General features: G+C 39.5%; 1 protein-coding gene across 9 annotated transcripts in view; it reads right to left on the reverse strand.

Moving 5' to 3' along the window:
- SP2353 (EGF like, fibronectin type III and laminin G domains protein pikachurin) overlaps positions 1–27,329 on the reverse strand; it is a 515,929-nt gene that overhangs the window by 207,613 nt on the left and 280,987 nt on the right. For all 9 annotated transcript variants that reach the window (XM_087343562.1, XM_087343560.1, XM_087343561.1 and 6 more), the window contains one exon: positions 26,384–26,761. In XM_087343562.1, coding sequence (XP_087199688.1) covers positions 26,384–26,761 — 378 coding nt within the window. The remainder of the gene's footprint in view (positions 1–26,383; positions 26,762–27,329) is intronic.

A 27,329-nucleotide genomic window follows, 5' to 3' on the forward strand; every position in this document is an offset into this window, starting at 1 on the left:
CATTTTTAAGATAGAGTCGATAGTAAGATCACACTGGTAATAAATGAAATTTAATGAAAACCTGAAAAGTGAGATTTTAGAGATGGGAGGAAAACAGAGAGCCAATAGACAGTTGAGGGTAATCCATTAAACTCTTTTGCATTCATATGAATGGAGGCCTCAGCACTTTGCTCCTATTCCTGATCGATAGATCACTGGTGCTGAAGGGATTCGATATCAGCCTGGCACCAGAACAATAGATGGATGACTAATCAAGAGCTATGCAGCTAAGCAGGGAGTTTCGCAGCCAGTCGCCGTAGTGGTAACGGTGACAAGAGGCAAGAACGAGCGACTATTAGGCCTATGCAATCACACTATTAAATTAAACGCTATCTGACTTTCATATGTGAGTTTACCATGCTTTGAATCAGTTTATGGTCATAATGTGAATTTTTTTTTAGGATTCTTCACTAACTGGTTCTATGGTTCAGAATCATCGTTGAGTAGTTGATATTATATATTTCTATTGAACCCAGAGAATCGTCACGTGGATTCTATAATGAGACAATTAATTCAGTTCAAAACTTTATATTTTTATGACATGGACTGTCATAACATTATTAACAGTAAGTTTCATCCGAAGTTCTCCAATAATAATTCCTCGTAACGTGCTAGATGTTCCATATACCTCACAGTTAATAATTTTAACAATAATAAAGTTATCATTGCTAAATTTTCTTCAATTCATTGCTAATCTATCTCTTCTTCGCAATCCGTTCCAAAATGCAATAAAGCTGTGCGCTTCCATCAAATGGGAACCCAAAATTCGCATCTTCACAAAATAGGAGGCAAAATTAGTTTTACATATTTTTGGTTTTTGCTATTTTAGACGCCAATGTCCACTTTAAGACAGCACCTTGAGATACGTAATTTTTCAATTACAATATTTGACGGGAAGTGGCGTGACTCTGGAAAATTGTTTAAAGAAAATAACTTATTTATCACAAAATACTTAAGCGCCCATGGACTGTAAATTGGTATTTTTTCACGAGGCTTTTGAAACACAATCTTATTTGCATTTCTTCATTTTACCATAGGCCTATGTGTTACATGCCCCGCGCATCTCATCCTTCTTAAATGAATGTTACTATAAATACAGATGCAGAATACCGGCTGTAAAAATCCCCGTCATGAAAGTGTCTGTAACTGCTGATCTATTAAGATATGCAAACTGCAATTTGGAAGATCCGGGGCGTGAGATAAAAACCAAAATGAATTTTAGGTTGTGAGAACGAGAGGTAACATAACTTGATAATGGTGACGCCAACTAATAGGCTTCAGTCTTGCTATTAACAATGTCAAAACTTTGGGTTTTGAGACCTACTATCAATTTTATACACTGATACCTCTGAGTAAACGTAATTACAGGTATGGTATTGAAAATCTACCTTATTAATTAGAAGTATGAGGACTAATTAGGACGTTACATAAAGAAGAACTTTGTGATTTATACTAGAACAAAAAAATACAAGACACGGCGATGCGCTGTGCATACATCACGGGTTCTCAATCTTTTCCAGGCCCGGGGCCTGGATCGTGGACCAAAAAGTTTCAAATGAGGGAACCTTTTGGAACACCACGGCAGTTTATTATAAAATGCTACAACGTTTGGCCTACCACCGTAAACAGGTTTGCATAATTATTAAATCCTCAATACTTTACTTTAACAAAAATTGGCATTATTTCGTTACTTGAAACTGATTTATTTGAATGGGCATTTATTTTATATTCATTTAGTGTTCTGCCTGACGACAGGTCCATATGAACAGGATCCTTCCATCCTTTTCTCGGACTGGGACCTGTTCATATACGTTCTTGGCAGATGATCCAGAAGTGGTTTGCCATTGCCTTCTTCTGTGTGTGAATGGAGTAATTGTTGGGATGCCACGGAGAAACCGGAGAAGCCCAAGAAGGAAAACTTCGTGTTGCCTAGACCACGGCCTTGCCCAACACAAGTTATAAATTTGGGCACCGCCGGGAATCGAACCCGAGACCCCAGGATTACAAGGCCAGCGTTCTAACCGCTAGACCACAAACAAAATGTCTAAATTTCTTTCGTTGCGGTTCGCATGCATCTTTCCATGTGTTTATCATTGAGACGCGTCTGACATCCTTCATTAAGCTGTTTAGATGCTCACAGCGACAGTTTCTGCAAAATACTGATGATGTAAACAAAGTGAATTTTCTGATATGACGTGACTACTTTTAACACACCGAGTGATATAGTGTTACAAAGAAATATGTGGGTTGCACATAACATCTTCAGGCCGCATGTTCAGAACCCCTGATCTAAATGATTGTCTATTGCATTCTTCCTTTATCAACTCACAGTATACCGGGTTACAAATGCAGTTAATTTATTGAAAATTCGGAGCAGTTTTTTAAGCGTTACCAACTGCCAATCACAGATTATAGTTTCACAAATTACTTAATAATTTGCTTAAATTTATACGGTGATTCATTGCTTGATTGCTAACTTAAAATTTGACATTTAACACGTTGGCTACCATGAGGGTCAACGGAGGGTCTCATGAGGATTAATTTTAGTACAGTAAGAGACATCAGTGGGTCCTTGGACTGTATCGTTTATTGGTGGTTCATTTTTCACAGAGATAAACGATGCATTTCTATCGCCACTGCTCGCATAGAAAATACGCATGGCGTTTGTGAGTGCCACCGGAGGGTCACACGGTTCTTATTTTTTAACGGTCACGGGACAAAATTTAAGCCTGGAAAAATTTGCCTGGGAGCCAACGTGTTCATTTTACCGCTAAATATTTTTATTATACCTCGTAATACAATATTAAAAAGTAATCGCGCCGCATATATGGCATGGATGGGTCGTAGATTGCCATACAGCATGGAATAGTAAGACAAAACGCACGCACAATTGTGATGAGAATAATTCGAAAAAGGCGTTAATTTGCAAGATCAAGAGATGGACTGGTAAGATGGTAAGCTGACAGGCTATGAGGGTGAGAGATCAATGGAACTGACAATAAGTCGCAATCCTGTTTAATGGCGGAGTGGTGCTGAACTCTAGGGTTCTATTACTACAGAGTTAGTTACTGATATATTAATATCAAAATGTATAGGTCTATTTAACCGTAAATACGATATACCGCATTTCAGTCTATCCACCAAACCAATTCATCATGTTACTGGCTGTAACAGCTTATATAACGATATTACTGGACGTTAATTTAGAATTATACAGATTAGCCAACATCCAACAATAACTAAAGAACAAGTAGAACTGCTAACCTCCAAAATTTAAAATGATTACGTCGTAAATATAGGTACAGGTAGCGCGAGAAGTGCTGGCACTTACGCAAAGGACTGATTTTGATCGCATGAGATGGACCCGTCCGAAACACGCGCTAGAGGGGTGTCTGCTTCAGTAGGTTTGCAGCTCTAGCTGTGTTTAGATCGGTGCGTCACCGCAGCTGAGGCCGTGCGACCTCCACTACTACTGGACTCCCCTCTCTCGGCTTACACATCGCGCATTTTGGTGCCACGACTACTCGCGCGACCTAAACTGACAGTTCCACTGTGTCATATTATCCTGCTTTCATTTCCTTTCAATGTAAAAAATGGGCTATTATATTACACATTGAACCAGAGTATGGAACATGTACCTAGATTTTAACTGCCATAATATTATCTGCGACCAATATACATTTGGCACCTCATATTCGGTCGGGGAAAGGAGATATAGAACGAGTAACTATTGTGACGGTCTTTTATGAACAAGATCATATTTAACAGAAATATTTTGCACGTCTAAATAAGTATCAATTGGCTCAGAATCTTGTCCGATGGTGAGCTTCAGTATTAGAGATTTTGAACCCTCCAAGTCAGAGAATTAGTTAGAGTGCAAAATTTACAGTGAATATCCGATCTCTTACAACAAATTTCTGAGGTATCGCTAAACTAGCTGAATCGATGGAAGGTCAATGAAGATGTCATCTTCGTAAAGGGATTTCTTGCGTCGTAACTTCTTCAAAATGTGTGTATAGACAGACGTTGTTTTATAAGAACACACGGAAATGTGCATACTGTTAAAGAAGACTGACAAATCTGACAAAAAAATTTTTTTGCATCACAATGGTATGCAAAACTGAAACTTTCGTAAATGTGGTCAGGTTTTCATTTCACTAATACGAACACAGATACTAAAGCTATTCAGAGCACAGCCGTAGAACAAATAAAAATTAAAGCAACCTTTCGAACACTAAAAATGTTACGTTTCTCATTTACACTCTCTGGGTTTCAGCATAGAGTATAGAGACATAAGAGATTTCTTCTGACATTTATGAATTTAATAATTAACATTTGTTGCTATTCATAACAATTAAAATCTCGAGATGCCAAGAGGAACAGAACTAGTTATCTGATTTTACGCTAAACAACTCGGCACCGAAACAATCAGAGTACTATTTAATTACAGTGGACCCTCGAACTTCGAACGGTTTGATGTTCGAACAACTTGAAACTCGAACAAAAAATTCGAGGAAAATCCTATTTTGAAACTCGAAAGTCGAACAATGAATCACGTGGTCGCCTTCTCTCTCTGCTCGGTCAGTTCTCCCGTGACTGGTTCAGTGAGCATCTCGCAAATTCAGTCTGTTTTTCAAGCGTTTTATTTATTTGTTTGAATTATTTTTATATTATCTTTAATAATACCCATTCATAATGGCACCAAGGAAAGTTATTAGAGGTGAAAAGCCTTGGAGAAAAATTGTAATTTCTACGATAGAAATGAAAAAGGAACTTATCACTAAGTGGGATAGTGATACACGTTTATCGGACCTGGCTGCTCAATATGGCATGGCTAAGTCGACCATATCGACCATACTGAAGAACAAGAAAGCCATTAAAGCGGCTAATGTGGCGAAAGGGGTAAATACCCTTACCAGTAAAAGATCGCCAGCAGTGGAAAATTTTTTAATGGTTTGGATCAATGAAAAACAGTTGGCTGGTGATAGTGTGTCTGAAGAGAAGTGGCCTCCCAATATCGCAGTTGTGATCAGGAGTATCAACCTGTTTAATGACAATGCAATGCAAAATTTCAGAATTGTTTTAAAAAATAGTCAAAAACAAATGGCATTAGACAGGTTTCTCTCCAAAGAAAATTCAAGTGGTGGTAATGTAAATGAACCACAACTCTCAATATGAAAGAAGGGTAATTCACATTCCAGTGAACAGTAATATCCCTTCTATTATTATTATTTATTGATTATTATACAATATTTTTATGTACGTACTATTATAAATAAAAACATTCAATTAATGAAATTAAATATACTTCTTTTATAATTATTTACCAATATAATATTTTGAAATAGGCACTTAAAATGTTTTATATTGGGTAAATTTTGGGTGTCTGGAACGGATTAATTCAATTTACGTTATTTATTATGGGGAAATTTAACTCGAAAGTCGAACAATTTGAAAGTCGAACCGTCTCCTGGAACGGATTGTGTTCAAAGTTCGAGGTTCCACTGTACTTAGGTCTTCAGTTGATACATTGCATACACAGAACCTGAAAGTTCATTGCAATATTCGTAATAATAAGCCAGTGAACCTATTCGAAGACAGGAGACTCCACTTCACACCCTCAAACCTAATGTATTTTCCATAATAATACTTGCCATCTTTCTATTCCTACAGCTCTTCCTTTGAGGTTTGCAGACCAAAATGTGCATGCATTTTTCACAGCTCGTATGCATGTTACATACCCCACTAATCTCGTCTTCCTTTATTGCATCATTTCAGTAATATTTGGAGAAGAATGCTAATTACGAAGCTCCTCGTTATGCAATTGTTCTCACCCCCCTATTATTTCCTTGTTCTTAGGTCCAAATACTGTCGTCAGCTCTCCATAATACATGAGTTACACTGCGAGGTTTTGGCTTGTGAAAAACAGTGAAAGTACGAATGTCACCAAGTTCGTTTTTGTTTAACAAAGCCTTTGGGATTAAGTTAAAGCTCTTCATGAAAATCCTGTTAGAAACGATTCTGTTAGTAGTTACGCGTGGACAGAGGCGTAAGCCTACGAGATGCCGTCGCTTGTAAACCAGGGGAAGCTGTAATATTGAGCTGTCAAACGAAGCTCTCGTCGATCACGAAGTGTAGTTTGAGAGTAACTTGTTAAGCGTCAAATACCTTCCATTCCTCACAACTGAAGCACACTAACAGAATAAAAACGCGTTCAACATCCTTCCCCTTACATATCCCCTAGCTGTTTCAGAAGAAAGAGATGTGTGCCAGAAACACACTAAATGTTGCGATTAATTTGGAAAATTTTTATTTAATTACTGTATTAAAAACTGTCGCGATAATAATAATTATTACTATTATTATCTGTAGCAGTAGCAGTAGTTACGGTGGTAGCAGTAACCTTATTCAACCTCTGCTCAGTATGACAGACAAAATTACATTTCTCTTTGTTTTAGAGAAACTACAGCAGCCGTCAAACGCCGATTGTTTCAGAGGCCAGGAAGAACTTTATACCCCTTAATGCGCTGCTCTACGTCACAGTGCAACGTTTCTACCTTTGCTACGCTGCTATTTCTGGGTTGTCTTCACTCGCTCGGGATCCACTGTTCGTGCTGCAATGCTGTTCGACTTTGCTATGACCTTGAAACATGCAATGATGGCTACTATAACCACTAACGTATAATTTTCAAGAAATTCCCTGCCTTTTGGAACATGAAGATTTAATATCACGTTCACAAGAAACCGCCATTTTCCCCAATTTTGAGCCACACCCTCCGACTTTATTTCCACAAAGATCAGTTTTAATGTTAACACGGCTCGCGTGGTATAAGACATTCCGACCAAAATCTAGTACGCATGGGCCATGTAGCGTCGTATGTAAAGATGATGATGGACTGGATATGATGTGGCATAACTCATTTGTATATTTTAATGTTCAACGTTTTCCTGGAAAGCATGAGGAAAATACAAAAAACCTCAGTATGGATAACCGGTCTCAGGACTGACATTACAGTAATGACCATCCGAATTGGATAGCGATATTAGGTGTTGCATGTAAATATTTTTGTATTCCGAACTTTGTAAAAAGTACAACAGAAATATTATCATATTAGGATATAAGACACAATGCTATTTCCTCTGCCATTCTCCAAGTATCTTGACCTGTACGGTAAGTATCAAGTTCACATGTTAATTTCTTCCGCGCGGCTTTCTAGGCTGTTGTTGCTTAATAGGTCTGCAAATGAATGGGGGATATCTCGAGCAGTTGATATACAATTAATCGGCAGATAAAATATTCAATTCAGATTTGAGATTGTAACGGCGACATGTATGAGACGAGTGTCTTTTGGATTGCTACGCCGTGTAGTCCGGTAGAAGTGTATTGACATTTCAGAGGTGCTCCTGCCTCCATCATCAGGACTATCGCCATGATAATAAAGATAGAAAGTAACCCTGAAACCTCGGTAAACTTCCACCAAACTATATGGCCCAACATTCCAGAAGACAGTCGTCTTCAGGTACCTTATTTTTCATTATACAGACCGATTAAATTACAGTACAGTATTACAATAAATGCCTTTCCTATGTAAAGAATACACGGCTGTTCTTAGTGCAAAAAGTTGTAAAGCAGCACCTACCTACTTTACAAAAGAAGCACCAAGATTATCCTCATCAACACAAATTTGTTACTCTATGATAGCATCGAAAAACACTTTATAATCCTTATGACAGACTGTCTGTATTAAAGTAGAAACGCAACTAATAACTGTAAAGTCAGCTGCAGTTGGATTTCAGTAATCTTAAAATCTAAAAATCAACACAAAAATAAAGTAAAGTTGTCCCAATATGCGCCATGTAGGCGCTTTGGGGGAGAAAATTATTATTTCGTACAGGCAGTGTCGTTAAAATTGATAACCCGTGACGCCGTTCTCACACGGCTGATCACCCTAGAAGATAGCACCGCTCTCAGTCGCCGTTAAAGTTTCAAAACATACATTAACCCTTAAGGCAACAACAGTACATTCATAACACCGGATGCACCACACACTAACTGCGGTTTGGAAGAAAACCTTATTTAATTTTAGCCACTCTAGGCACCGATATTCTGCTGGCTTTCTGCGCTTTGCAGACTTGTCGGTACATGTCCACGTTTCGGAGAAACATGCTGTCGCCATCTTCAGGGCTGAAGTGGCAATGCTTCCCAGCATGCAGTACGTTTCTCTAAAAGGTTAGCACCTACCGATGAGTCTACACGGCGCCGAAACCTAGAACAGCATTATCACCCTCACCGTCGAGAAAACCTTACATCTCACACAGACCATATTTTGTTTTGCTGCAATTACTTAACACTATTCATCTTCTTTATAGAATTCAAGAAGATACAATGAAGAAGGGAAGTATAATATTTTTCGGGTTCTCGGACTATTGTGATACGGTGAGACTATGTATGCTAATATAAGACTCTTTATTTTCTGCACGGGCTCACCCCAATAAAGGATGGTGGGGAACCTTTGCCCTACAGCAACGCTGAAAAAGAGAATGGACTAGATATTGTTTTATAGAGGAAGAAGAACGGAGATGAACGAAACAAAGGGGACAAAAAGTAGAGTTTTTCTATCGCACAGGGTGTTCTGTAAGTAGTGTAGGAGAGACGATAGTCGACTCATAAATAATGTATGAAGATCATTTAAACTGGCGAGGAAATGGGAACAGTGCGTTAACCTACCAAGGGTATATAAGTAAGGGTATGTACAAAGATATTTAATTTAATCTCGCCTTAGATTCCTAACACAAGGAAATGGAGAGTGGTCATTTATTTTATGGAATATTGAACTAGGGTTGAGCAAAACTCTGTTAGGCATAAATTGAATGCCTCAGACGAGGTTTTACTTAATAGGTTTTTAAATTTATTCTGAGGAATATAGAATGCCCCCGCCAAGAAAGATCCATTTTTATGTTTTAAAAATTTGCGAAATTTTCTCAAAGTGGGCGTCACACAGAAGATTTTCCGCTCAACACCGGCCCTCATCCCCCGGGGCTGTTATTCCTATTTTCCAGTAAGCAACTCGGGCAACTAAGAGCCTGTTCTGATGTCTACAGCCTTTATAAAACAATACTGACATATACATATTCATAGTTGCCTGTGCCATTTGCAAAATATCCTAAAATAAACGTATAATGCAGAGTGCATGTTCCAAACCACAAAACAGATATAAATGGAATACCACATAAAAGGTCTATATTAAATGTTACTGAGCGAATTTAATTTTCTTTCTATCAACCCCCTAAATCTCAGGCTTTATAATATCACATTCAATATCGAAATTTAATATAAGGTCTTAATATTTCGATCTTTGATCTATCAGTGCTATTCTACATTATTTACATTACATATAAAGGGCAGTATAGTGCAACTGTAACTATTTTATAATTGTGAATATTCTTAGTTCTGCTTTCATTTGTTTAATGTGTGTGTGTGTGTGTGTGTGAGAGAGAAATTATCATAAGATTTTGATGTTGGTTACATTTTAGTAAAAGCATTAAACTGAATCGAAGTGAACTACTCCTACTACTACTATTGCGTAGCAGAGAAAAACCAGATCACAGTGGCTGCGCAGTCTAAGGCGTGGTCTTTTGTTCACTTGTGTATTGTGATTATGGGGTCGAATGCCGCTCGATGCATGGATGTTCGTCCTCGTATTCCTGTTTTGTGTTGTACTGTGTACGTATAAGGGGTCCGCAGTGGCCGCGCGGTCTGAGGCGTGGGCCTTGTGTCGCTTGGTCGCTGGGACCGTTGGTTCGAATCCCACTCAAGCCATGGATGTTTGTCCGCGTTTTTCTGTGTTGTGCTGTACTGTGTACAGATATAGGCCTTGCGACGGGCCGATCCCTCGTCCAAGGAGTCCTACCGAATGTCTATAGATCGAGCCAACGAACAAGTTGGGACCCGCAGTGCTCAGGCTCTTGAAGAACGGGTCGTTCCCAGTATCCAATACTATGTACGTATAGGCCTTGCGGCAAGCCGATCCCACGTCCAAAGAGTCCTGCCAACTGTCGATCAATGGGCCCGAAACCTCACATTTGGTGGTGGCCAAGGTTCTCTGAAAACTGTACATCCACACAAAAAGAAGAATAGAGCGAAGAAACATACCGTTCTCGTACCGGACAGAGAGAAATTAGTTGAGAATGAAAAAACCAGATATACGATTTAGCCGCATAAAAATACTATACTAAATTTTTGTTTAAGGTTCTCAGCTAGGATGCACAAATTGATGGTTTCAAAAAGCCACTGTAAGAAAGTTATTTCATTTTAAAACGTCCTAGTACAGCTTCACTTTGCCAATTAGCCTTTCCACGCTAGATTCATTGAATGAAGACTTACTGTCAGGATGTTTCCATGGAAACGTATAAATTGTATTTGTTAAGAGTTAGTTTTAACTGTTGATACAGGGAAACCCAAAACCCAAACACCAGGCAAAAAGATCCAGAGATTCCGAGAAACCTATCTTCTGCATAGCAATGAAGGAATACGAACTTACGAATATTTTGGCAGGAAAGTGTAGTACCATTTATAAATAAATTTGATGCACTCATGGCTACGTACGCCACAAACGATATGAACTTAAAATAAGATTTTTATATATTACTACTCAAAGAGTTGATAAGACCGAATGTCTATTATGTTTCATATAGGGGATTACACATTGGCGTATAAGAAATTATATTAGTTATTTTTCGAAAATTACATTCTGTAGCACATTAATGAAAACCTATTAGCATTTTAATTCCAAATATCGAAGTAGATGTACTGAAAATTCTTTTGAAACTGTTATGTTTATACCTTCGCTGCACAAAATGCAATAACTGAATGTGTGTAAGAGATACACCTTTGTTGAAATATAGTCTGTAGTGAAGCATCCAGTTGTGTTATGTTGAATTATTGGTTTCTCTACAGACATTAAACAAAGGGCGTGAAAAGTGACGTGCAGAAAAACCAACAACTAAATTATAATTTCATCGACTTTCTCAGCGAAGGATCGTCGTATTAAAATGGATTTTGACAAATTATAAACGTCATTAAGTGGTATAATTCTATGTAGAATATTTCAATATAATATATTCCTTTTTAAATGCTATCAAAACATTATCAGAACGACTCCTCGACATGTGGTTGTAAGCCTAACTAACTAACTAACTAACTAGATGGCTTACCGAACCCCTAAGGTTCATCACCGAATTAACTAAAGCCCTCCACCGAACCCTGTCCTGGGCCAACAAAATCCAGTTTCCTTCAACTCCTATCTCCCATAGATCCCGCCTGAGATTATCCTCCCATCTGCGTCTAGGTCTCCCCAGCGGTCTCTTACCCTGAGGCTTCCCAACCAATACCCGGTGCACACCTCTTGCCACATCCATGCGCGCCACATGTCCCACCCATCTCATTCCACTTTACTTTATCACCCTGACAATATTGAGGGAAGAGTACAAATGTTTAAGTTCATTATGCAGTTTTCTCCACACCCCGTCCTCTTCTCTCCTAGACTCAAATATCCTCCTCAACACCCTGTTCTCAAACATCTGCAATCTATGTTCCTCTCAGAGTGAGGGACCATGTTCCGCACCCATACATAACAACAGGAAAAATTATTGTTTTGTATATTTTAATCTTCAGGTTCTTAGAAATCAGACGGGAAGATAAAATATTTTGAACTGAGAAGTAGCAAGCATTTCCAGAATTTAGTCTCCTCCTCACTTCCTCATGAATATCATTTTGATTTGTTATTGTTGTTCTCAGATATTTGAACTTTGTAACCCTTTCAAAGGATTTATTAGCCACCCTAAGATAATTTTGCCCGCCTGTCTGCTGACGACGAGATACTAACATATACTTAGCTTTTTCTGAATTTACTTCTAGCCCCACCTGTCTACTAGCCTCTATTAAAACTTCTGTGTTCCTCTTTATCTATTTATGTCGTCACCCAGTAAATTAACATCATCAGCATATGCCAATAGCTGATGTGAATGTCTGCCCTGAGAAGTGAGTTGAGCAAGTTTAAAAAAAGGCGAATATAAATAAATTTTAATATTGTCGTGCCATTTTCAATGACAGAGAACCATTGCTGCATTTATGTATTTAGATTTGAAATGTTAAATTAAACATCCTTGAAGGGCTTTTATGCCTATGTTATGATTTTTATTTCTCTACTATGTCACTACAGTTCAACAGACAGTAAATAATACGGGGGAAAGAAAGACAAAAACATCAGTACATGCTATAAAAACACAAATTATAAAACAACGTATTTAGAAAATTTGCGCCCTACTGAACAACACATTTTCACTTTTGTTGACACGTGGAGAAGCAACTGGCGCACAGATTAATCGGATTAAGACTTACAGATATTCGTGATGAAAATCTGACAATTTACAGTCACAATGATCAACATTTCATATACACCGCAGCATACCACACAGCACAAAAACCACAAGAAGATTACTGCACACATACAGACATTGCTGGTACAATACTTTTATTAATTATTCCAAATTACTAACCTAAATATTTTAAAATAGGACCTGCATTACAGTTCGCAGCAACATTGATAAATTAACGGAATATTAGAAACGGTTTATAAATTACACACTGACAGACGTAAAAACTTTGAGTAAAATTCATATTAGGAAAAGGCGTAGCAAATGTAACAAATATAAAGAAAGTTAAGTGTTGTGGCGACAAAACATTAACAGAGGAATGAAAGAAGAGTAGATTAAACAAAAGTGAACAAGATCTCATTATTACTGCCATAATTTTAGAAACGTACAGAGATGAACTTACATTTAAAATGGCATTGCTGAAAGGAACACCCGATGAAAAACCTTGATCTTTCAAATCAGAAAATTAGCCGTGCATCAACCAGTTTTTATTATGACCAATTCTGGTAATTCTGAACTTCGCTCTGAAGAAGTTACTCACAGTTGAAAGAAGATAAATTAGAAGCACTGCGAAGGGGAGTTCGCAGCCCACGCCGCGTTCTATTATAAGGGAAAGACAGGATGTGTTTGTTGCAGGGCGAACTATATCAAGCATAAATCCCGGACCAGCAACTGCAGACGCTTAATCCCAACGGTCAACAATCATGAGCAGTAATTGCGGTCGGCTTATAACTTTGTTACAATAGACTTGAATAAGTATTAAGCGACACTGTACAAGCTAATCATAATATACCAAGTAAAATTCATTCCACCGCTCACTCTGATCCGATGACAAAACATTAATTACGAGTGGCAAGGAAATTTTAAGAGCATTTTCAAGGTTTATATAAAAACACAGTTTCGTAATACTACTACTTCTATAGAGTGCAACTGTACACTCACGCACATGATTATTTTCATAGTACGATCCTTGTTTATGCAATCATGTAGTAAAACCCCTAATTTCACTGTCAGACCTGTCAGGTTTTCCACACCTGGAATTTCTAATTCTGGCAGAAGCAAATTGCCTTAAATGCCAAAGTGCCTTTAAATCCACAAACCATACACACATACATTTACTCACTCCATGGTTAATCCAAAAATGTTCTGCTTGCACGATACCCGAAGTTACATAACCCTGTTTACAAAAACATGCCACTTTTTCCCAACCCCGAGCCATTCCGATCCAGTACCGCACTTTGAGTCCTATATAAGAGACATTTTAATATTAACCTCCCATCTATGCGTAGGCTCTTCAAATAAATTTGGGTTGCAATTTTTATGCGTTGATTTCCCTCCAGCGTGCTACAAGACCAAGTAACCATCCTTAATTTTAACACTCTCACAACGTTAGTTGAGGAGTACAAACCATAAAGTTATGAAATATTCTGGTACATATTTTTTAGATATTTAACTTCGCAAAAGCTATTTCATGTATTGGTTTGTTTTGTAGTACAATCCTACATCTTAATACTTTTCCATTTAAATATAATTATTTTCGCTTTATTAACTGAAAATTAAAGCATACAGTGCTTCAATTCAGAAGAACGGGTAAGATTTCAGGTTTTCACGGCGGCAAGTATGAAAATCTCTGTCTTTTAGACTGTTGCGCCGTTCAATCTACTGGAAGTTTCCCGACGTTTCAGAGGTGCTTGCTGCCTCCTTCATCAAAGCGACAACTCAGAATACAGCCATCTTGATTTTCAGGTAGTTTCAATAGGTAATGAAACGAAGTGTTCTAACTTCGGTGTCAAAGATGTTCTGATAAGGAGACCGGAATCGGCTCTCGCTACATACACGTGAATAATACCTCTCACATTGAGATACATACAGCCTGTAATCAGGAAAGCTGCCTGTATTATCCCGACCGGGCGAACTAATCAATAATCCGTAAGAAACAGCGTTATAAACTACACGAATGGGCATATATAAAAATAACCACTTAAGAGACCCCCACAAAACTAAATAGAGTTATAAAGGAATGTAATCAAAATATTTCCAGTATTGAAACAGAAATGCGGGGGAATGTTACTTATCAGGTGGACTAGAGGGCTGCTATTGGTGGGAAGTGTGACAGGCCAGAGAGTTATGCTACTACACAGACTGAAAACATCAAGCAGTTGAGATTAGCGTGTAGTGAGTGCGTCTGTACTGTGTTCTGTGGGTGTTGTGATAATATTCTATATTCAATCACAGGTAATTTAAAGACGTCGAGTGTACGTAAACAGGGGAAAACTATTCACAGGGAAGCGCGGGAAATAATATCCAGCGTAGTGAAGCTGTGTGATGAGGAAGCAAGACTTCCGTCTTGCTTCCTCATCACACAGCTTCACTACGCTAAAATTTCTCTTGACCCGTGCAACAGACAGGGCAGCCAGATACGCGGGTGTATCTAAGGCTTTAATTAAGAAGGTAAGGCGAGAGTCAAAAGATGGAGACGAGAAGGGCACACCGTCACCTTTACACACGCCAGGGAAACACCGGCTTAGACCTACTGACATGTCAGTGATAAGGCGGACTGTGCAAGTATTTTACGCAATACAGAAGAAAGTACAAAGCTGCCCCAAGCTACTGCCCATAATTAAACAAAAAATTGACTTTCCATGGGGGTGTTGATTCTCTACGGAATATTTTACATAACTTAGGGATTAAGTGGAAGAAATGTCTAAGTAAGCGCAAGATCCTGATTGAAAAACCGGACATAGTAAACGCGAGGGAGGTATTTAGTGAATATTAAGACGCTTCGCAATAAAGAAAGACAAATATTCTACCTAGATGACAGCTGGGTAACAGTAATTTAACTTTAACTTTCAAAAAGTGCTGGCAAAGTACGGAAGTTAAAGGGGTATGCTCCGATGAAAATGCTCGAAAAAGACTGATTATGGTTCACACTGGATCGCGTGCTGGTTTCCTTCAAGGTGCGGGACTGATATATAAAGCTGGCTCGGCAAGTGGCGACTACCATGATCAGATGAACAGTACAAATTTTGAAAAGTGGGTTAGAGAGAAAATGTTACAGAATTTGCCCCCCAGTTCAGTGGCAGTACTTGATAACGCTCCATACCACAGTGTACAAGCAGATAAAGCTCCATTAAATATTCGGTTAAATCTGAAATGATCTCATGGTTACAGCGGCACGGAGTTTTCTGTGATCCAGCTATGAGAAAAGGTCAACTGTATGACCCAATACTGACAAGGAAACCAAAAGAAAAAGATTTCAAAATTGATCAGTTACTAAACGCCCATGGTCACATTGTAGTTAGGTTGCCTCCATATATATGTGACCCTAGCCCAATAGTACATGTTAGTATCTCGTCATCAGAATACAGGCGGGCAAAATTATCTTAGGGTGGCTAATAAATCCTTTGAAGGGGTTACAAAGTTCAAATATTTGGGAACAACAATAACAAATCAAAATGATACTTGTGAGGAAGTTAGGAGGAGACTAAATTCCGGAAATGCTTGCTACTTCTCAGTCCAAAATATTTTGTCTTCCCATCTGATTTCTAAGAACCTGAAAATTAAAGTATACAAAACAATAATCTTGCCTGTTGTTTTGTATGGGTGCGAAACATGGTCTCTCACTCAGAGGGAGGAACACAGATTGCAGGTGTTTGAGAATCGGGTGTTGAGGAGGATATTTGGGCCTAAGAGGGAAGACGATGGGGCGTGGAGAAAACTGCACAATGACGAGCTTAAAAATCTGTACTGCTCCCCCAGTATTGTGAGGGTGATTAAGTCGAGAAGAGTGAGATGGGCGGGACATGTAGCGCGCATGGATGGGACAAGAGGTGTGCACCGGGTACTGGTTGGGAAACCTGAAGGGAAGAGACCGCTGGGGAGACCTAGACGTAGATGGGAGGATAATCTCAGGCGGGATCTATGGGAGATAGGAGTTGAAGGAAACTGGATTTTGTTGGCCCAGGACAGGGTCCGGTGGAGGGCTTTGGTTAATTCGGTGATGAACCTTCGGGTTCGGTAAGCCATCTAGTTAGTTAGTTAGTTAGTTAGTTAGTTAGCCCAATAGAACTAGCATGGTCTAAGGTAAAAAACTACGTTCGCGAGAACAACGTGACAGGGGATCTGTCTTTGAAGCGGCTGCTGGATTTAACAATAGAAGAGATTGCAACTGTGACTGCAAAGGTTTGGGAAGGATACTTCCAACTTGTGGAACAACTGGAACAACAATACTGGGAACGGGACGGGGTTGTTGCTGACGTGATCGACTCAATAATTATTTCCAATCCAAAGGACAGTAGCGTTGACGAAGAGACTTCTTGTGAAGATGTTGAGTCTGAAGAAGCAACTGACTTTTCTGACATCGAGTTCGCTCGGCCACTGTGAGGTAATTTTAAAGCTTAGAACTTATAAAAGCCTTTTGTCTGTTGTTCCTTCAGTGGTTGTGGAACGAATGCTTTTAGGTTGGCTAGTAGCAGCTCGTCACTCACCGCGAAATCTTGCGCATGCGCTTATATCGCATTCCTACCAGGGCTTTTCTCCTGATTTGTGGACTGTATAAGTTTAAAAATTAGTCTGATGACTCACGTGGTGGTGATGAAATCTCTTATGGTATCATTTACCATTTTAGTAGCTTTATCCTTATTAATACATATTGAGCTTTTATGAAGGAGTCAGAGTTGGAGGTTTTAGTACTGACTCCACAGCCCAGACTGTGACACAAGCAAGATCTGCAGATTGCTGACTAAACATAACATCAAGACCATCTACATCCCGGTCAGGAAAAGTATCCGTATGTTCGGATATGTCAAGGACAATTTGGGTCTGAAGGTCCCCGGCATATAGCTTATCCTCTGTGAATGCGTATGCTGGACAGACTGACAGAACCACTAAGCAATTTGTCATATTCGTCTTGTCCAACAATACAGGTCTGCTGTGGCGGCCCATGACACGGAAACGACACAAGATATCTTCAACACAATCACTATACCATAAAGAAGCTACAGAGATACGCCGACATCCCAGTAACTTCAACTGGGACGGAGGTTCCACCCTGAGTCGGGCATCGTATCCTGTGACAAATATGCTCAAGGTTTCCGGCGAAAACTCTAATAGTAAAGCAGGGACACAAGACACGATCCACCCATGAGTACCGGTCCCGGACAGTGAGTCAGAATTATGTTTACAAGCTTCGTGTGCGTGTTCCTGGATGAAAAAGAAGAAAAATGTTCCTATGAACTTGTGGTCTTTCATGCTTCTTTTTCAAAATAATAACTAACAATAAGTTTCAATGTATGCCTGTATTGCTAAAGTATAAGGACAGGGATGTTTCTTTATAACAGATGCTCAGATGTTGCTCCTACATTCCCAACACATGCCCGAACACGACGTAAACAAGACTGACGGATTCGTTCATACACCAAGGTTTCCTCGAATCATCCGGCATGCAACCTGTACATGTTCCCATAGGTCGTCATCATAGTTTATGGGTGTTACATAAACGACGGACTTCACGTAACCCCACAGATAAAGTCCAATTGATTAAGGTCCGGTGACCTCGGTGGCCATGCTACTGGGCCACCGCGTCTAATCCATCGCTGAGGGTACTGTTCATTGAGATGATATCTGACGCGATGGGAGAAGTGTGCTTGGACTCTGTCGTACATAAACTACATTTGTCTTCTTGTCTTGTCTTGTGGTGCATCTTCCACGAGACGTGGCAAGTGTCTTCTTAAGAATCACCGATATGAAGGTCCTCTTAGACGCGATGGTGTGGACCAATAAGCATGTCGCCAACAATTCCCGCCCAAACGTTAATTGAAAATCTTTGCTGGAATCTGGATTAACTTTGATATAAAGTCATTCATTGAAACTCATTTTTGGCTATTATTTCGAAAATGAAACATTTGCGACCCCATGTTCATAGGGACATTTTTTATGTAGTCACATATCATAAAATTATGCAGGCAGCAAGCAGAAGTCACACAAAATCATAATCCAAATGTTCTCAATATAGGACAAGGTAAAGCCCAACACAGAAAGTATAAAAGGCTTAAACTTGGCGTTCAAATAACTAAGCTGCCGATGTAGCATAGAGAAATTTAAAATACGACATAACCTGCCTGAGCACTGCCTGGACTGGCGGAGGTCATGTATTATTGCACAGGAATTGTTAAATTTAATACATGTGTATAAAATGTACAGACTTGACAAAGACAAATCTCAGATCAGCCTTCTCGTCACAGAGGACGCCACACAATGACACATATTGTAACAGTCTGACCATGACAAATTTTAGACATGAGTCCCAAAAGACCGTCAGTTTTAAAGTGACTTGGATTTGGATACAGTCACAAGCGCCCAAATCGGCCCCAGTTTAGCATTCTCCCGAACACGAGAACTTAGACCCTGATTGGAACCACGTTGTCCATGGTGGCCGTGTCAAGACTCAGGGCACGGAGAAACATACCCCCACTTTATCCAAAATAGAAAGACGGTCCAAGCGGCAGGCTACCCTTACTGTTGGCAAGCGTAAACCCGCTTATCCTGAAGTACTGGTGGTGGACTCCCAACCACACCGATCCAGAGAAACTGACTACCCCCCCGAGTTAGTCACCGCTCGAATAAATCGCAGATCTGGACAACTTCCCAATGAAGGCCTGAGCAGACTTGTCTCCGCAGCCTCGCAGCCTCCTTCCTTCCAACAGGGGAAGTCCGCCCCCGAGCTGTCCTTAAAACTATCATCCTCTTCACAGCAGAATATAGCTGTGCGGCCTATGACATACGGGTAAAGGCCTTGCGGCTGGCTTTCTGGAATGCCGATGGTGTTCGCGTAGTTAGGAAACTGGAATTGTAACAGTTCCTCAGTAAGCACTGCGTCGATGTTTGCTTCTGAACGAGACGCACCTTGAGACGGCCGGGCCCTAAATTCGCAAAAAAAAATGTCACTGGATGAACCGCCCAACTCAAGGGGAAGGCACAGCGATCCTTGTCCGCAGGTGCATTCGCCATTCACTTAGTGTTATTTTCCTCAGTTGTAAAGCAAATATCAGGCTGAAATTCAAAAAAGGGCACGGCCCACCCTCCCCAATCATGGAGGCTATCAGCTGAAGTGATTCCCGCCAATTAGAAGAGGCCATGTGCCAAAGCGATTCCCACCACTTCTGGGTTCAAATCCCAGCGAGCCATCCAATCAAAATCCTTCTCACAAAAGACAAGTTGCCTGGTGGGATAATCTTCCATCAGAAGCAAAACCAGTCAAGGGTTTCTGCCAAGACAAAATTCACGTTAGTGTAAGCACACTCCCGATTGTTTTAAGGGCACAGTTTACCATTTCTAGCAATGCGTCTCGTACACAGGAATGGTGTAACCTAGCAAAGGGCTATGGTTTGCTAGTGCGTAGGACTCCACCTTAGTCAGCATTTTTGTTTGATTTGGTTTGGTTGGTTATCCAATCACACACCATGATGGGGAGGGAGACAGTTCCCGAAGCATTGGTCTCTTCGTGTAACCAACTGACGCGGCTGATTGCCAGAGAAGATTTTATTGAGTTTAGTCGCCTAGATTGCTTCAAATCATGTATACTGTTAGGTATGAATGCGATAATGGCAAAGAAGAACTACTGAACAACTGCATAAGTAACAATTCTAGTGTGGAACAATGAATAGAACATTAAACGGAAGAATGAGAAAGGAAGCAAATTTAAAATTTTAAGAATTCATGCCCACTTTAAACTTTGGCAGTAGAATAAGTAGGATCAACAGAGAGAGGCAAAATTTGTTTCGATTATATCTGGAAAGATGTCATTGGTGTTTTAGCAAAAGATGAAGCATAAATGATCCCATTTCTGAAGGCAAGAATATATCGAACTCTGCACCAGAAGCGAAAGAAATAGGTTAACTCGCATGGAAGCAGACGTCTGGAAGCTAAGAGGGGTTAGAAGGAGACTGGGAAAAGGAACATACCCCCTATGCAGGGTCAACGAATAAGTTAAGCATATACTCTTTAACTGCCAAAAAAATTGAGAATGCAATTTATAAACAATTATTTAAGTATAAATTAGGAACTAGAACACAGGAAAATAGTAAACTCTATAAATAAAACTCGTATAAAACAGGAGAATATTTGGACAAAGTTAAACATAAATGTAATGGGTAGGGTGAGAATTATATTCAGCTCTCATTAAATGTAAAATAATAGCTTATGTATGTAAGAGACAGTACACCAAAGAAACAAAATTTTAATTTCATTTTCACATGCCCATACTGCCACTAACAAGACGACCTAAGCAGGATACAAGCTCACAAGATGAAGTCCTTATGTAGAGTGGCAGGCAGTCCAAATTGGATACAGTTCACAAAGAAGAAATGAGAATTACGTATATTTTCAGCAGATAAAAAGTGCAGGATTATATAAGAATGGATGAAACACGTACATCGAATTGATGAAAATTGGATCCATAAAATTGGGCTGTACTAAAGATCCAAAGAAAGAAGTGATATAAATGTCCAAGATAATGATGAATTGATCAATGAAACCGGAAGAGGTAATGCTGTCTAAGAGAAGAGGGAAATAAGAAAAATAACGCAAGAAAATTGGAGCAAAAGAAGAAAAGGAAATAAACATGAAGTATAAGAAATTCAAACCCTTACTTTAACTCTCTCATTCAATAGCTACAGCAGCCAATTATAGATTCAGCATGAGACGATAACAATGACAATAATTACAAAAAAGAGAAAGAACAAATAAATGTTCTAAGTTCCTCTGCCCTAAAATGAAATCACCCACGAGTTACTGAAATAACCGAACTGTACCGAAACTGAGATATGCTAAATAAAATCTAAATATGGTGTGCAGAATTAAATTATTTTCACCAAAGTAGAGTGAACCAACTATGGACCTATATTCTTATGAATAAATAAATATTAAATTACAGACAGAGTGGGTTGAAGATTTGGGAAGAATGCAAAATTTCGAATGTCAAAAAGTACAATGAAACACAAAGCGACAGAAAACGGTAATTTTAGAAGACGAAGAATGACATAGTATAAGGCCAGAGTATATTTATAGCCTATAAAATTAATTACGAAATAATATATTAATTCCATTGATTATAGATCTAGTATCGTAGTAACATTTTGAAAAAGACAAGGGAAAAGCCACGTAGTCAAAACCACACGGCTACTGGACAAAAATTATTCTTTACTGGTTACTCTCTAATACCATCACTGAAATTAGAACATCACACTTCCCTCTAGAAACCACAGAGCGTCAGTTTCATTAAACTAAAAGAAACTACAAACACAAGACGTCTAAGAAAATATATACGTCTCCAATCATATATCGTTTTTCCACTCTGACGTTGAGACGGTGTTACGGAGCGCTGGCTTACAGATTTTCTGGCTCGGAGCTAAGCATCTTTTAATGCCCCCATCAGATGTTTCTGAGTGCAGACGGTTTATTGTAGTAGAAAATGATTCATGGTAGCTTTAATATTGCTCAGTTATAGTAAAATAAAGAAACAGGTATAAAAAAATGCTACCAGCCAGAAGATGTACAAAACTCGAATGAGCTCGTCTGCCGTGTAATTTATATGCGCTTTATGAACGAAGGTTTCTCACTGAGGCGGTCCAGGTTCGTTCCTACGGCAATGCACATCAGGATTCGTGGCGGACAAAGTGGTACTGGGACAATACTTCGCTTTTCCTCTGTCAGTATCATTCAAACAATGCTTCATATTCTGGGGATTGACAGCGTTCCCCTTAGCGGCCCTGTTCCACACCGACACAGCCCCACTCCAACGTAACAATAACAACAAATAACGTACCAACTGAATTCTTACTGGAAACGACTTGTGTCAAAATTCTGTCAGCATGTTTCACCTCCTTAAATACTTCTGTGAAATTTGATACTGGTGTGTTACAGTAAACGTTGAAGGAAAATTTTAGTTTACGTACGTACATACACACACACACACACATATATACAAACAAACAAATAAACATGTTTGCCTGAAAATGTCAAGGGAAGAGACCACCTCGAATATTCAGAAGAAGACAGGAGGCATGCTTATAATGAAATCCAAAACGAACTTCTAATTTTTCCATTTAAAACATGTTTCCATGAAAACCAGAATCCTCAACACAAAATACATTAGAATAAATGTCCACAGTTTTAGGGTCCAAATCAAATTTCACTAAATTCTGTTACATATGTAGGATTGACAGTAATCTTTTGAGTAAAAGTGGATACATCTCTTTTATTCGTTCTATTCCTTCTTTTCCATTGTGCATCAAAGTGTTCTGAACACATTCTGTCTACTGTCTGTAAGTCTATGTGTATAATTTATCTTAGGAGCTTTGTTCAGTAGACCAGCCGTAGCCTCTTTACAATTGTAATTAAGAACTGCCCCTTATGGTCCCTCGAGCAATTTCAGAAATCAGTTGAACACAGCTTACTGACCACTGGAGAAACATGTAAATGGCAAAGATGGTTTCAGAGTAATTAAATCCTTCAGAATCGTGATATTCACACAGACGAAACTTAATCACAACCAAATTATTTTGTTGGAATTTCAAAACTGTGGACTGACACTCTGGAATGAGGAAAGCGATTTTGGAATGTTAAGAATATGACAGAGGCCCTTTCGAGTTTCACATTTCCGAACACAAAACTGATCAACAGATCAAATTGTTCGTGTTTCCGTTTCGCTTTTTCTATTCCTGTCCTCTGTCCTCTTTCCTCCTTCCCCCTTTTTTATTGTATTTATTCTTTCCTTTCAATTTTGTTCTTTTCCACTCAAGACCTGACAGGTTATCCTCATACATGTCATCTTCGGCATCACACTTCTGCCCATACATTCGTTTGTCGTATCTTAAACTTACGGCATTAATGTTGCTGAAATGTGGCTCATAGAGTTTAACGGATTGTTTTTTTCGATCGGACACTAATTACATCATCAACACAACAACCGCACAGTGTCGAGGACAAGTACTTATACCTGAAGTCAACACTGACGTCAAGGTTGATCCACACAACATGTACTTCCATACTATTTTAAAACGTCACGTGGTTTGGGCTGTGATCTAATAAGACGTGTTTCGACAATAAATAGTCCACTTTGTGTAAATGGTTACAAGTGATGTAGAGCCCGATGTGGCCTACGGGACACCAGCTGAACAACAATGGCTTTGCATATACAGCGGCAAAGGCAATTAAGAATGGTTAAGTATGAGCGAACTCCGCCACGGTGGTCTAGCGGTTAGAACGCTGGCCTTGTAATCCTGGGGTCTCGGGTTCGATTCCCGGCGGTGCCCGAATTTATAACTTGTGTTGGGCAAGGCCGTGGTCTAGGCATCACGGAGTTTTCCTCCGGGGGCTTCCCCGGTTTCTCCGTGGCATCCCAACAATTACTCCACTCACACACACAGAAGAAGGCAATGACAAACCACTTCTGGATCATCTGCCAAGAACGTATATATGTATGAGCAGGTCCCTGATAACCTGAAGAGGATGGAAGGATCCTGTTCATAATATATGGACCTGTCGTTAGACAGAACACTACAAATAAAAATAAAAAGTATGAGCGAATTAGGAAGGAGAATGTCGTGGCCTATTTTGAGGTGCTATATCGGCATTCGCCTGACCAGCATGACGGCGACTATGAACAGTCCCAGTCAAGACGATGGTTTCACTTCCCAAGTTGCTTTCTGCAACGGAAAATTTTTGTGTTATGAGGCCAATGGAACAGCGTATTTGTAAACAAGCGTATCCTAAAAACATTTACGCTTTTTCCTCTTGATTAATGCGAAAGGGGGCATGTCTTTGTAGTTCTTTTAAATTATGATCTTTGTTCGCACTGTGTTACTGATTGTCCGGATGCCTTCATGGCTATATTGAATCCTGATTCACGTGAGACGTCTTGTAATGTCAGGCTGAAAGAGCCTCCGATTGCATCCAACGAGCTTTGTGACAGGACACAAAAACACACAGCACACACGTTCAACAAGGAGCACTGATCAACGCAACACCCAAGCGGACAACACTTTGACACTGAAGAAAGTAGGCCTGTCTCTAAAATCGAACAAGTGACTCGCGGACTACGGAATTTTCATTAAGCTATAATGTACAGACCCGCTCTGGAGTTCACTCAACCTCGTACCCAGTGGGTGCCTGGAGTTCTTTCTTCAGGTTAAATCGGACAGGGCTTCATAAAGGAAACGCGTATGAATATACTTTTAATAATTATTTTTCCTTTAATTTAATTACTCGTCATGCCCGCCCTTACAAATTTCTTTAAAAGAGGATAAGTACCATTTTACGTCACGTGCTCAAAATGGCCGCCACAAAGAGACTGTAGTCGAGGGATGGCCACTGTATCTTGACTTCCGCATCAGTAAGTATAATGCGGAGCTCCAAGTTCAAGGCTCTAAAGACTGACTTTTACATACTACCCGCCGCGAGAACCTGAAAACATGCTATACGCTCAAAAGTTGTATTTATGCATAGGAGCCTGCTTGACAGCTAATCAGGAATGTGGGTGGAGACAGTTCTCTTGTTCATCAAAAATTATGGTGTAAACCATACTAATATAGTTATAACGAAAGAAAAGCCGTGTGCAAATACGTTTGCCCCCCCCCTCCTCCTTCTCCTCCGAGCAACTTTTGGATCACTGGGCATATTTAAATGAAAATCGGTACGAATCGTTCCAGTAGAGGTTACATTATCTATGTAAAATGTTTTAATTTCCTATCACCAACGAAACAACAGAACATCGATTACGGTTTTGCTTATTTTTTAAGAGTTTATAGTAATATTTGTGTAAAGTGGCATACGGTCCTTGTTTTCCAAGGTCGCTCTTGCGCAGGCGCATGAACTAATACACAACAGCTTAAATGCACCTGCCTGTCTCAGTAGCCACTAAAATATCGTGCCACACGTGTGTTTTGCGGCTGTACTATTCGCAATTTTTATAACTGTTTCCCTGAGTTCGAAAAACCTCGCATCTTTCAAATTTCAGCCACAAGAGTCGATGTCATTCTAATAAACACAAACACTTATATTTTAATGTTTATCTATTATATTAAGTATAATGTTTCCTGTTTCAATGATAACCCTGTTTTCACATAACGTTTTAAATTCGCGCATCGACGTTTTACCGTTAGCAAAGTTTTTCAAAATCGTCGAACGGATGCCGTACAAACGACTGTACAAACATCTGAGGTGAGATTAACACCCACTGCACGATCCGGAGATTTGGAGTGGTAATATTAACATGTTAAAAATCTAAGTATAACTGCGGTTGATGTATTTTTGTAAATAGCAAAAGAAGAACAGGGTGACCGTGAAATATACAATACATGAGTACGTGTACATATGTACATAGGTTTCGGAGTTTTGACAATAATACACGACCAATTGAGCTAGGATAGTTAATTTTTGTACGGAGATAAAGCATCAGCGTTCCTACAGATCCTGTATAAAACACTTTTATCCGTTCTCAGTTAGACACATGGCAACGGTGTGAAATGCGGTCTTGAATCTGACAAATTTTGCATAATCGAACTTTGTAGAGAAATGTGGACTTGCGTTAACAAATTGTATATAACCCGAATTGTGGTCAAATGGAAAGCATGCAGTATAGGAGTGGAACATTAAATTGTAGAATAGGCCTATAGTTTTCTCTAGCCTTGTCATATAGATTCATGCATCTAAAATCAGGTTATCTGCAGCAAACGTTTTCCATAATTACTAGTTATTCGCTGAAATTAATCTTTTAACCTCAGACTAATAAGCTTACTCAGGTACTAAAAATAATTAGTCGTTCAACCGACCATTTAGATTGTCCCAACAATTTACACATCAAAGTTCCCAGAAACAATTACGACATAACATATCGTTTTCTGAAACTGACCTGCCTGGCAGTGGCGACCGCCTCTTCCCAGCGGGCACTGACAGCGCTGTTCTCCGGGACGGTCGGAGTCAACAGCGTCCATTGCGCAGGACCCACCGACACCACAATCCAGCAAACACGGAACAACGTCCGTTACACGAAGGCTCTCCGTTGTTTGTTCGTTACTGCCCGTGCTGCTGGGGACTTTCTGCTCCAGGTTCGGACTCTGGGTCGTCACGAATTGAACTTTTTTCTCCGTGTCTTCAGATGTGGGAGAAGGAAGGACAATGTTCCCTCTCACATCACCACTTGTGTCCAGCTCGGCTGAGAAAGACGCGTCCTTTTGATACAATATGTCTTCCTCCTCTTCAATGATAGTCTCCATCGTCGTGTTCATTTCTAGAAAGAAGAACGATAATTACTGCAGCAGGTTTTAATTTTTAACAGGAGGCTAGATGTGGCTATTGGAAGTGACCAGGGTCAACACTCCCCTGACGTTTCCCTAAATTATTCACAGCCCTAGGGTGACGAGTGAATTTTTGTTTTAACGAATATGATTTATCACAATTTTTCAAGCTCCGTACATACTCTCACGTGTATTAGCCATGGACACTTCGGATTGCATCACCTACGATATGAGTTCTGATGACGCAATTTAGAATTCGGTACAAGATCTCGGAAGATGGCAGGCGTAACACACAGAATTCACTGTAGGGAGGGTGGGGGAACATGTTCTAGTCCCGATGTGTCTCAATTAACCGGAATCCACTGTACTTGTAGTGTAGGCCTACAGCCCTTCATCACAGTGAGACCAACTGTCACGCTTATTAAAAACAAATAGGTAATTTATTAAAATAACAAACTTTCTGGGAGTTATTTATGATCTTACTAAAATTAAAACACGATGTTTTGGAGAGTGTAGTCTGTCTCCATTCCGTCTCCAGACATTTATTGTTTAATATATCTT

The sequence above is a fragment of the Zootermopsis nevadensis genome, unplaced genomic scaffold (genome assembly GCF_977971745.1).
Source record: "Zootermopsis nevadensis isolate Lab colony 2312 unplaced genomic scaffold, Znev_1.0 Znev_ptg000006l, whole genome shotgun sequence".
Lineage (NCBI taxonomy): Eukaryota > Metazoa > Arthropoda > Insecta > Blattodea > Termopsidae > Zootermopsis > Zootermopsis nevadensis.